This window comes from Lactuca serriola, chromosome 6 (genome assembly GCF_051521515.1).
Source record: "Lactuca serriola cultivar US96UC23 chromosome 6, Lser_US96UC23_V15, whole genome shotgun sequence".
Lineage (NCBI taxonomy): Eukaryota > Viridiplantae > Streptophyta > Magnoliopsida > Asterales > Asteraceae > Lactuca > Lactuca serriola.
In genome coordinates this window covers 164,507,644-164,517,257 of record NC_136413.1, presented here as the reverse complement: position 1 = coordinate 164,517,257, position 9,614 = coordinate 164,507,644, and the positions used below count along the sequence as shown (strand labels likewise).

Sequence of the window (9,614 nt, the reverse complement as noted above, 5' to 3'; positions counted from 1 at the left end):
AGTCCTTCCCATTATTGAATTTAGTTAAATTGTTGCTTTTCTAGTTTTTACTTTAAGTAATAGTTAGTAAGTTTCTAGTCTTGTAAAACTAGAGAAAACCCCTACTTATTAATTAATTTAGATAAAATTAGTTTTTAGTTTTAATTTACCGTTCCTTGTGTTCGATACCCTACTTATTTAGCTATACCACAATCGATAGGTCCACTGCCTTTGTGTGTTCATTTTATAATTAAAAGTAGGTTTAAAACTAAGTTGTTTTACACACATCAGGGAGAAAGTGTTGTAAGACTACGGGGGAGCCGTAGCACTCTCTAATGGTCAGTTAGGGTGAAAGTATTATAAGACTATGGGGGAATCGTAACATTCACTAATGGTCAGTTAGGGTAAAGGTGTTGTAAGACTACGGGGGAGTCGTAGCATTCACTAACGGTCAGTTAGGGAGAAAGTGTTGTAAGACTTGAGGGGGATCCGTAACACTCACTAATGGTCAGTTAGGGTGAAAGTGTTGTAAGACTACGAGGGAGACATAACATTCACTAATGGTCAGTTAGGGAGAAAGTGTTGTAAGATTATGGAGGAGCCGTAGCATTCACTAGCAGTCGGATAGTATGGGAAGTTTTGTAAGACTACGGGGGAACCGTAGCATTCACTAGTAGTCAGATAGCGTGGGAAGTGTTGTAAGACTGCGGGATAGTCGTAGCATTCACAAATTCTTTCGGAAGATTTAGTCTAGGGTAGGCCAGTCCGCAAGGTTGTGGGAAAGCCATAGATTAATTAAAATCAGGACTGGAGATGATTGTTCAATCAGTTATCCGTGGGCGAGCCCGGATAGTTATGGGAATTTGGGATGGAACTGGTAAAGACCAGGATCATGTGGATAATTAGTACGTGACTCGATAGGGCTACGGGTGGGTAGTCCTGATATTGAACTCTTGGGAACCTGGTGGTTGGACCAAGTACGAGACTGGTAGCCTTGGGGATCGACTAAGGGTATATATTTATCGGTCAAGTAAGGGATGTCGGAAGTTATGGTGCACTATGAAAATGCAGATTCGTGGATCTAGGGGTAGGAGCGAAGTATCGCTTCGCTTTCAGAAATATCCCGAATCAGAATTTGCAAATGTTTAGTACATGATTTTGTTTCAGTGATATGAGATTTGGGAGTATCTATATGCCAAGGGAAACAGTTGCGAGGTCCAAGGGTAATGGGTGGACTTAGTTGATGGTAGCCTGAGTTATTGTGATGTGTCCTGATTTAATCTTAGCCGTGAAAGAGCCACAACGTACTTGAAGTGAGGAAAATATAGGGCGATGGAGACCAAGGGTGATGTAAGATTACATTGGTTTTGGTAGTAGTCACTTTTCGTATTAGATTCTGTGGCGACAAGTTGTCAGGCTATTATGGTTAAATGTATCAGAAGGATTGATGGGGCGATCAGTGGCGGTATAGCTAGGACATTTATTGCTAGACAAGGTCTCTTTCGGAGGTTGCGTGGGGCGAGTGTGAGGTTGCTAGTCGACTCAACAACTGGGCAGGAATCCGGTATTCCGAATAAAGGCGTTCGGCATCTGGTTATGGTAAGTGAATTCATTTAGTTGGTAACACCGAGATAATCGGGATTGGGGAGAGTTTGGTGTTGTTGGGTCCTTTTTCCTTTTGGAAAGGCCATTAAATGATCAAGGTGATGGTTGTGTCCCTCGGGACGTCGGGTGTCGGTATTCACTGGGTTCAGAACGGGTTACCGATTATTGGTAAGAATTGGATACTCAAGTTTCATCATGGTTGAAGTGCTCTCAAGGCTTCACTCTAAGGAGTGACACCAGATTCAGGAAGCAGGGTTGAAGGCCAGGTATAGGCAGTCTGTCAGAATTTGGCTCCAAAAGGCAAGGGGTGCATCATGTAAGATTATGGTGGAAGCTTAAACTGATTCATAGTGCCTACTATGTTTTAACCACGGAAGTGTTTGGACAACGACTCCGCAGTGTTCGATATTCAGGCAAATGAGCGCCCGGATCATAGGAGGAAGTTAGTGTTAGTTATCAAACAGAAAATGCAGACCATGAGTTAGTAAGGTAGTAAGATTAGTAAAGGTGCAGTGGGAAACATCAGTCGAGTTATAGTAGGTAATGGAAGTCGCGGGCGTAGCGCGTGAGCAGCAGCCGAAGTAAGAGATGAGGAAGCATTATCTAGACCTTTGCATCAGCAGACTTTGGGGAAGAAGTCTAGTTCAAGTGGGGGAGATTTGTAACGCTTGTTCCTGGTATCAGTTATTTTTCAAGTTTTTATGGTTTTGTATTGGGACTCAACGAGTTGGGGAGCCCAACTCGACGAGTAGAGATCGATATTTGGCGCGGGACTTAATGTCTACTCGACGAGTAGATGTTGTAAAGGAAAACCCTAATTTTCAGGGTTTGGTACCCTATTTAAAGAGCATATGGCTCATTTGTGGCCTCCTTCATCATGCTTACTATCTAGAGAGAAACCCTAGCCATGCTTTAGTGCCTTTTTAAGTGTATGTGAGCTTTAGAAAGTGAATCTTGTGCTCTTTGGAAGGAAACTTGAATATTGAAGATATTGAAGTGAGGAGGGGGCTATAGATCCGACATCTACCCTGTGTTAGGTAAAAAGTCTTTACCTTGACTTATTGTTTCTTAGATCTTCTCCCATGTAAGTTTAGTGCATTTTTAGCCCATTTTGGAACTATTTTCAAAGTTGAGCATGATTTGAAGTTGTGACTTCAAATCTAGACACCTTAGACCTCCTTGGGCCTAAAGATTCAAGATTTATCAAGCTTTGGCCATCCTCCATGCCCTAAACCTTCTATGAAGCTTAGTTTTAGTGTTTTAGCCTCTTGAGGCCTTGCATGCACATAAAGTTAGCAACTTTACATGATATTTCGGTCCTAAGGGACTAGATCTGTAGTTTGGGGAATTATATTCGACTGGAAGGGCTCAATATGTCAAGACAGGGGGAAAACTCGCCGAGTTTCCCTGGCAACTCGACGAGTTGGATTAGGTTTTCTTGTTTTCGGTATACCGAGTGAACTCGACGAGTTGGTAAGATAACTCGACAAGTTGGTTATGTCTTTCCCCAATTTTCTGAACAGTCGAAGGAACTTGACAAGTTGCTAGATGCACTCGAGGAGTTGGGTCAACATGGACTGTTGACCTTGACTGTTGACTTTGACTTTTACTATGACCAGGAGTTGACTAGGGTTGACCATTCAGTATCTTAGGCCTTTTTTGTATTGGGTCTTCTCGAGTTAGGCCCATTGATGGATTATGGACATTATAGTGTTGGGCTTTTGTTTGGGTTTGGGCCTTAATTTTGGATCATACTAGGCCAGGGGTAGAATGGTCATTTTACCCCATGTATGGATTGAGGGTCATAGCATGGAACCCAATTGCTAATTGGGTATATTGATTGGAAGTGACAGCTCGGGAAGCAACTAAGGATTTCACTCGGGAAGATTCTGCATTCGAGGTGAGTCTCCTCACCATATCAATGGATCTACGACACTAAGGCCGGCCCATTTTTATGATATGTTGATTGTTCATTGATTATGCATCATGTTGGTATGAATCTTGCATGGAAGACCCCGGGGGGTTCCCGTGACAGTAGATTGAGACCATGTGGGGGTTCCCATGACATTGGTGTAAGACCTCGGAAGGTTTCCATGGCATCCTAGTATATTTGCATGTTTAGCTTGCATGATATTTCTTGGTACTAAAGACCATGTGGGGGTTCCCATGGCAGGAAGACCATGTGGGGGTTCCCATGGCAGGTAGTTAAGACCATGTGTGGGTTCTAGTAGCACTAGGTGTAAGACCTTGGAGGGTTTCCATGGCATCACTATATGTTGTAAGCATGGCTTATGTGGTTATGTAGCTTATATAGCTAATATGGATTATGTGATTATGTGGATTGTGTGGGGTATGCTCTGAAGAACTCACTAAGCGTCGTGCTTACAGTTTTGTTAATGATTTCAGGTATCATCAATTTGGAAAGGAAGGACTCGGCTGGATCGTAGCGCATACACCCGTCTTTTCCGCAATATGAGATTTTGGGATGAACTCTAATAAATGTTTTTAATTAGCAATGTTTGGATTAAATGGTATTGGTGTTTTGATTATAATGAAGATGAAAATTTTACCCTAAATTTTTGGGTCGTTACAAGAGGGTTTGTATTTATGGGTGAGAACCCACGAGATGGGTCAATTTGGCTAGCAACCACAGTCGTGGATTGAATCGATTTCAGTACAAGACATATCATATTCCAGTATGAGACGAAAAATCCTACATTTGTTTGCAGATTTGAGCATCCATGGGTAGTAAATGGCAGTGGAAGTCAATGGTAATGATGGTGATCTGCAGAGAAGTGTATTTCATGAGAATGAGTTTCGTGAGAGAAATGGATGCCCATATTATGGGTGGCAAAGGGGTAGTGATTGACTATCGGATGGGCAACATATTTTTCTAGTGGTGGAGCTCCGGTGAGAATAAAATTAGACGAGGGAAGACACAAAGAAGATGTATGTATAGCAGCATAGGGGTGGGGATGGGATATACCCATTTTTTACTTTTTCTATAAATTATAAATAGTTAAAATTTAATGAAAACAATTCTAAAAACATATATATATATATATATATAATGGCAGTAAGGTCATTTTATATCTCTCAGGGAAGAAAAACATAATAAAACCAAACCATAAGGACTGTCTGAGTGCAAAGAAAAAAGTTAGGAACGAAACACATAATTTTAACTAAATCATAAGGACAATTTTAGTAATTTACTCTAAAAGAATTATAAAAATACAAACTGTCATATAAAATATAAACTAAACATACATCATTTAAATTTCAAATACAAATTATCATACGAAATCCAAATTAAACATACATCATTTAAATTCCAAATACAAATTGTCTTACAAAATCCAAATATAAATTATCATACAAAATACAAAAACATAATAAAAGTCAAAATCTATAAAAGGTATTACATATGGGTTTTGTTTTAATAAAGCTAGAACGTCATAAAAATTCATATGTTGTTTTATTTTTCAAAATTTATACTTAAAACTCATATAACAATATAAAAAGGCAAGGACCATTATTAGATTATAATCTTAATTCTAATTTTCCTCTTACCGTTCTATTACCGTTCTATTTTGTCCATGATTTCCTTTTGACTCAAAACTTCAACCTTTAGTTTACCAATCTGTGCTTTAATGTTCGCCAAAAGTTCACTAGAATCCACCAAAATTATATACCACTTACCATAATCAATCATTGCATTGGATTTATCAATAATTGTACTTAGATCAGGTTCAATATGAGTATTGAAACATATATCTTTTAATTCAAACTTCCATTCCATGACCAATTCTTTCATTCGACTCGTTTTCATTTTACTCAACCTCTTAATTTCTTGGTAGACCTGTCCATGAAGCGGGTTTTAACCCTGATTCGCTCCAAACCCATAAGAACTTTACGAGTATGGATTGTTATTTTCAATTGTTTATCGGTTTACGACCCATACTTGTTTACCCTTTTATTAAATAGATTGGGTATGGATCATTGTCGATTCCCTCCACTTATAATCCGTCTTATTTAATTATATATATATATATATATATATATATATATATATATATATATAACAAAAAATTATGTAACTCTATGTCTAAATAAAATGTAATTTTTATTGTATTGGATTTTGAGTATTAAGTAATGTATGTTTATTTACGTAAATATTTTATCTTTTTTGAACAATATTACTTCGTGACATACATCAAAATTGTGAAATTTTAATATTATAAAATGGTCGGGTCAATGAGTTGTGTATTCGTTGATTCGGTAGATCCATATATGGATTTGATTATTCAAAAGCGTAAGAGTTAGTATTAGAGCGAGGCGGGTCATATTTTTTAATTTTTTAAAAGGTTTGGATCAATGGTGATTGACTCTAAACTCGTCCCATTGACAAGTCTACTTCTTGGGACGTTTGTGAAGAAGAATATTATTATTTAACAGCAAAAAGAAAGGAAAGCCATGAAAAAATGTTTAAATGAATAACATCTAATGAGAAGGTAGCACCCGTATATGTGTCTACCTTACCATATGTTCAAAATACATACAACGTTTAACATATACTTAGTATAAAATTATTATTTCAAAGTTAATAACAATGACATGTATAATTGTATCTTCCACAACTTGCATACATTCCCCTGATTTGATTATAAGATATGGTTTTTAGTTTTGACTTTTTTGGTTATGAATTATGATTTTTATTTTATTTTGATTTGGTTTTTAGCTTTGATTTTAGGTTTTGGTTTTGATTTGTTTGATTTTGATTTGGTGCAAATGGTGACCGGTGGTTGTTGGTGGTAGCCGGTGATGTTTGTTGGAGGTGAAGATAACATAGTAGTGTCCGATGATTAGGTTATTGAAGAAGGAATATGAGGTTAGATAAGGTTGCTGGTTTGATAATTGAAGTAATAACTAAAAGATATTAATAAATTATAAAAAGTAAATATGTTAAGTTATGTTAGGGACAAAACTTAAAGAAAATCGAATCATAAATACGAGTTAAAAAAATTAAGATCAAACAAACAAATTATCCCAAACCTCAGGGTCTATTCATGTAATTTGCCAAAGTTTTAACCTTCTTTTGTTGGAATCTTTTGACTTAGAAATATCTGTGGACCCAATTTATATATTGTTTAGAAGAAAACCACGCATCAGTGGCGCTTTATGGTTTCTTGTTTTCGTTAAACGGTGGTTTTAACTTGTCAACGTCTTGATCGATGGAAACCCGGCAAATCAAAACCTGGTGGTCGGTTTACAGTTTTGGTATGTACACTCCCTCGACCTATAAATACACAATTCTTCAGATTTCTCCTTCATATCAAGCAATTAGCAAACTCAACTGAAGTTGTTTTCAGATTCTCTGTTTCAGCGATCAGATAACAAAAAAAGATTAAATGTCGAGCACTACTAACCAGGTGATTCGATGCAAAGGTAAGCATTTCATTCTTTCTTTTGTGATTTCCCTATCAAGAAGAAAAAGTTTGGTACGGTGCTTGATGATGAGTGTAAATGTGACAGCGGCGGTAGCATGGGAAGCCGGAAAGCCACTAGTGATTGAAGAAGTGGAGGTGGCGCCACCCCAAAAAATGGAAGTTCGAATCAAAATACTCTTCACCTCCCTGTGCCACACCGATGTTTACTTTTGGGAAGCCAAGGTAACCAATCTACTGGCCCTTTTACTTAAATCTCTGTCAAAAACTCAAATCCTGAATCTTGGTTTCCTTCCGATGAACTTTTCAGGGTCAGAATCCCGTGTTTCCCCGAATTTTAGGACATGAAGCTGGAGGGTATGTTTGATTCTTGTATTAAATCGAAAAGGTTTTGTAATCGGATAAAAAATCTGATCAATTGAACTGACGTGAACAGGGTTGTGGAGAGTGTCGGGGAAGGAGTGACTGAGCTTCAGCCCGGAGATCATGTCCTCCCTGTTTTCACCGGAGAATGCAAAGAATGCGCTCACTGTAAGTCGGAAGAGAGCAACATGTGTGACCTTTTGAGAATCAACACCGACAGGGGAGTCATGATTCACGATCAAAAATCCCGATTTTCCATCAACGGAAAACCCATTTTCCATTTCGTCGGAACTTCAACTTTCAGTGAATACACCGTCGTTCATGTTGGTTGTCTCGCCAAAATCAACCCTCTTGCTCCTCTCGACAAAGTCTGTGTCCTCAGTTGTGGGATCTCCACAGGTACAAAATCAAAATCGTAATCAACATTCTCTGATTACAATTGCATTTTGGTGTTTTCCTGACCTAATCAATATTCATGTTTTCTTCAGGTCTTGGTGCTACTCTGAACGTTGCAAAGCCTAAAAAAGGCTCATCTGTCGCCATTTTTGGATTGGGAGCTGTGGGGCTTGCTGTAAGTTTTCTTAAATATCTAACTTTCTCGAAATAAAAGCTCATTCATGGCTAAACAAAGCTAATGGTTTGTTTGTGATCAGGCTGCTGAAGGTGCAAGAATTGCAGGTGCTTCAAGGATCATTGGTGTTGATCTCAATGCCAACAGATTTGAGCTTGGTAAGATTTTGCTGCATGAAATTGTAAATAAAAACTAGACATATGATATGATTGATGAATCTGATGTAAATTTTTTTGGCTTCAACAGCAAAGAAATTTGGAGTGACTGAGTTTGTGAACCCTAAAGACTACAAAAAACCAGTACAGGAAGTGATTGCAGAGATGACAAATGGAGGAGTTGACAGGAGTGTTGAATGCACTGGTCATATTGATGCTATGATATCTGCCTTCGAATGTGTTCATGATGTATGAATTCAATCAATTCGATCTCACTCATATAATGATTCATGTTTAATTTCACAATAACAAATATTGAAAATTTTACAGGGTTGGGGTGTTGCTGTTCTTGTGGGTGTTCCACATAAAGATGCTGTTTTCAAGACAAGTCCATTGAATATGTTGAACGAAAGGACTCTGAAGGGAACTTTTTTTGGAAACTATAAACCTCGATCAGATATTCCTTCTGTGGTTGAAAAGTATATGAATAAGGTAACAACCCTTTTTATAGCTCCAAAGTTGAATTATAAATGAATGGAAGCATGATGAACTTGAGTTGATTTTGTGCAGGAACTTGAGTTGGAGAAGTTCATAACACATGAAGTGCCCTTTTCTGAGATCAATAAGGCTTTTGATTTGATGCTTAAAGGTGAAGGTCTTCGATGTATAATTCGGATGGGAGAATAAATGGAAGGGAAAGATTTTCAGAATGTTGTATTGTGGTTCATAACATATGGCGTGTCTTCATTGATCTTATTATAGATCAAACTGTTGTATATTATTAGAGTTCATAACACATCAAGTGCCTTCTTTAATCTTATTATGTATGAATGTATTGGTAATGAAATCCCAATTTCACATCAGATAGCTTATTTGTTTTAAAGTTTAATCCTCTTACCGATTTGAAACATCTCTTGACATTTCCCATAGGTTATATAGAACTTGGACGTTAAACAGTTCATGATACGATAATATGCAGACCTTGAACATTTAGCATTCATGTATATCATAGATTCTGCAAAATCGAACATGCAACTCACCTTGGTTTGATGTTTTATGGTCACCTTAAGCTCCATATATATAATTATAATTAGGATTTAAATGGTTTCCCATCTAATATTTTAGTATATCATCACCTCTCTTAATGTAACATCATGAATTGGATAAGAATAGCAACTATAAATTTCTGTAAATAAATATAATTTAGAATCTAAATAAACATTCATCAAAGGAACAAGTGTATCTTAAAGTCATTATATATTACCCAACGAAGATTGTATAACAACCACTTGGACGTATTAGATGTTTATTTTGGACACAATATCATCATTTTGTGTCTACCTCGAGTAGGGTTCAATTGCCCACTCTTTATCTATCGAGGGTATTGTGGTAAAGTTGATTTACAAGAATGATGTTATAAGGATGATTAAAAGCAAAGGTGTCGGTTAGAAATTGTCAAAATCACTATTCATTATCCTATCAGAAGAGTCGATAGAT

General features: G+C 37.3%; 1 protein-coding gene across 2 annotated transcripts; it reads left to right on the top strand.

Moving 5' to 3' along the window:
• Nucleotides 1-6,793: 6,793 nt before the first annotated feature.
• LOC145057280 (alcohol dehydrogenase 2-like) lies at nucleotides 6,794-8,980 on the top strand. 2 transcript variants are annotated; one of them, XM_079005070.1, is made up of 10 exons: nucleotides 6,794-6,861; nucleotides 6,954-7,029; nucleotides 7,117-7,253; nucleotides 7,339-7,385; nucleotides 7,465-7,790; nucleotides 7,880-7,962; nucleotides 8,045-8,120; nucleotides 8,209-8,366; nucleotides 8,448-8,609; nucleotides 8,688-8,980. In XM_079005070.1, the coding sequence occupies exons 2-10, from the start codon at nucleotides 6,993-6,995 to the stop codon at nucleotides 8,802-8,804; spliced, it is 1,143 nt and encodes a 380-aa protein (XP_078861196.1). In that variant the 5' UTR covers nucleotides 6,794-6,861; nucleotides 6,954-6,992; the 3' UTR covers nucleotides 8,805-8,980. The 2 variants fall into 2 exon arrangements, with proteins under 2 accessions (XP_078861196.1, XP_078861195.1); XM_079005069.1 differs by lacking the exon at nucleotides 6,794-6,861 and having other exon boundaries at nucleotides 6,870-7,029.
• The last annotated feature ends 634 nt before the right edge of the window (nucleotides 8,981-9,614 follow it).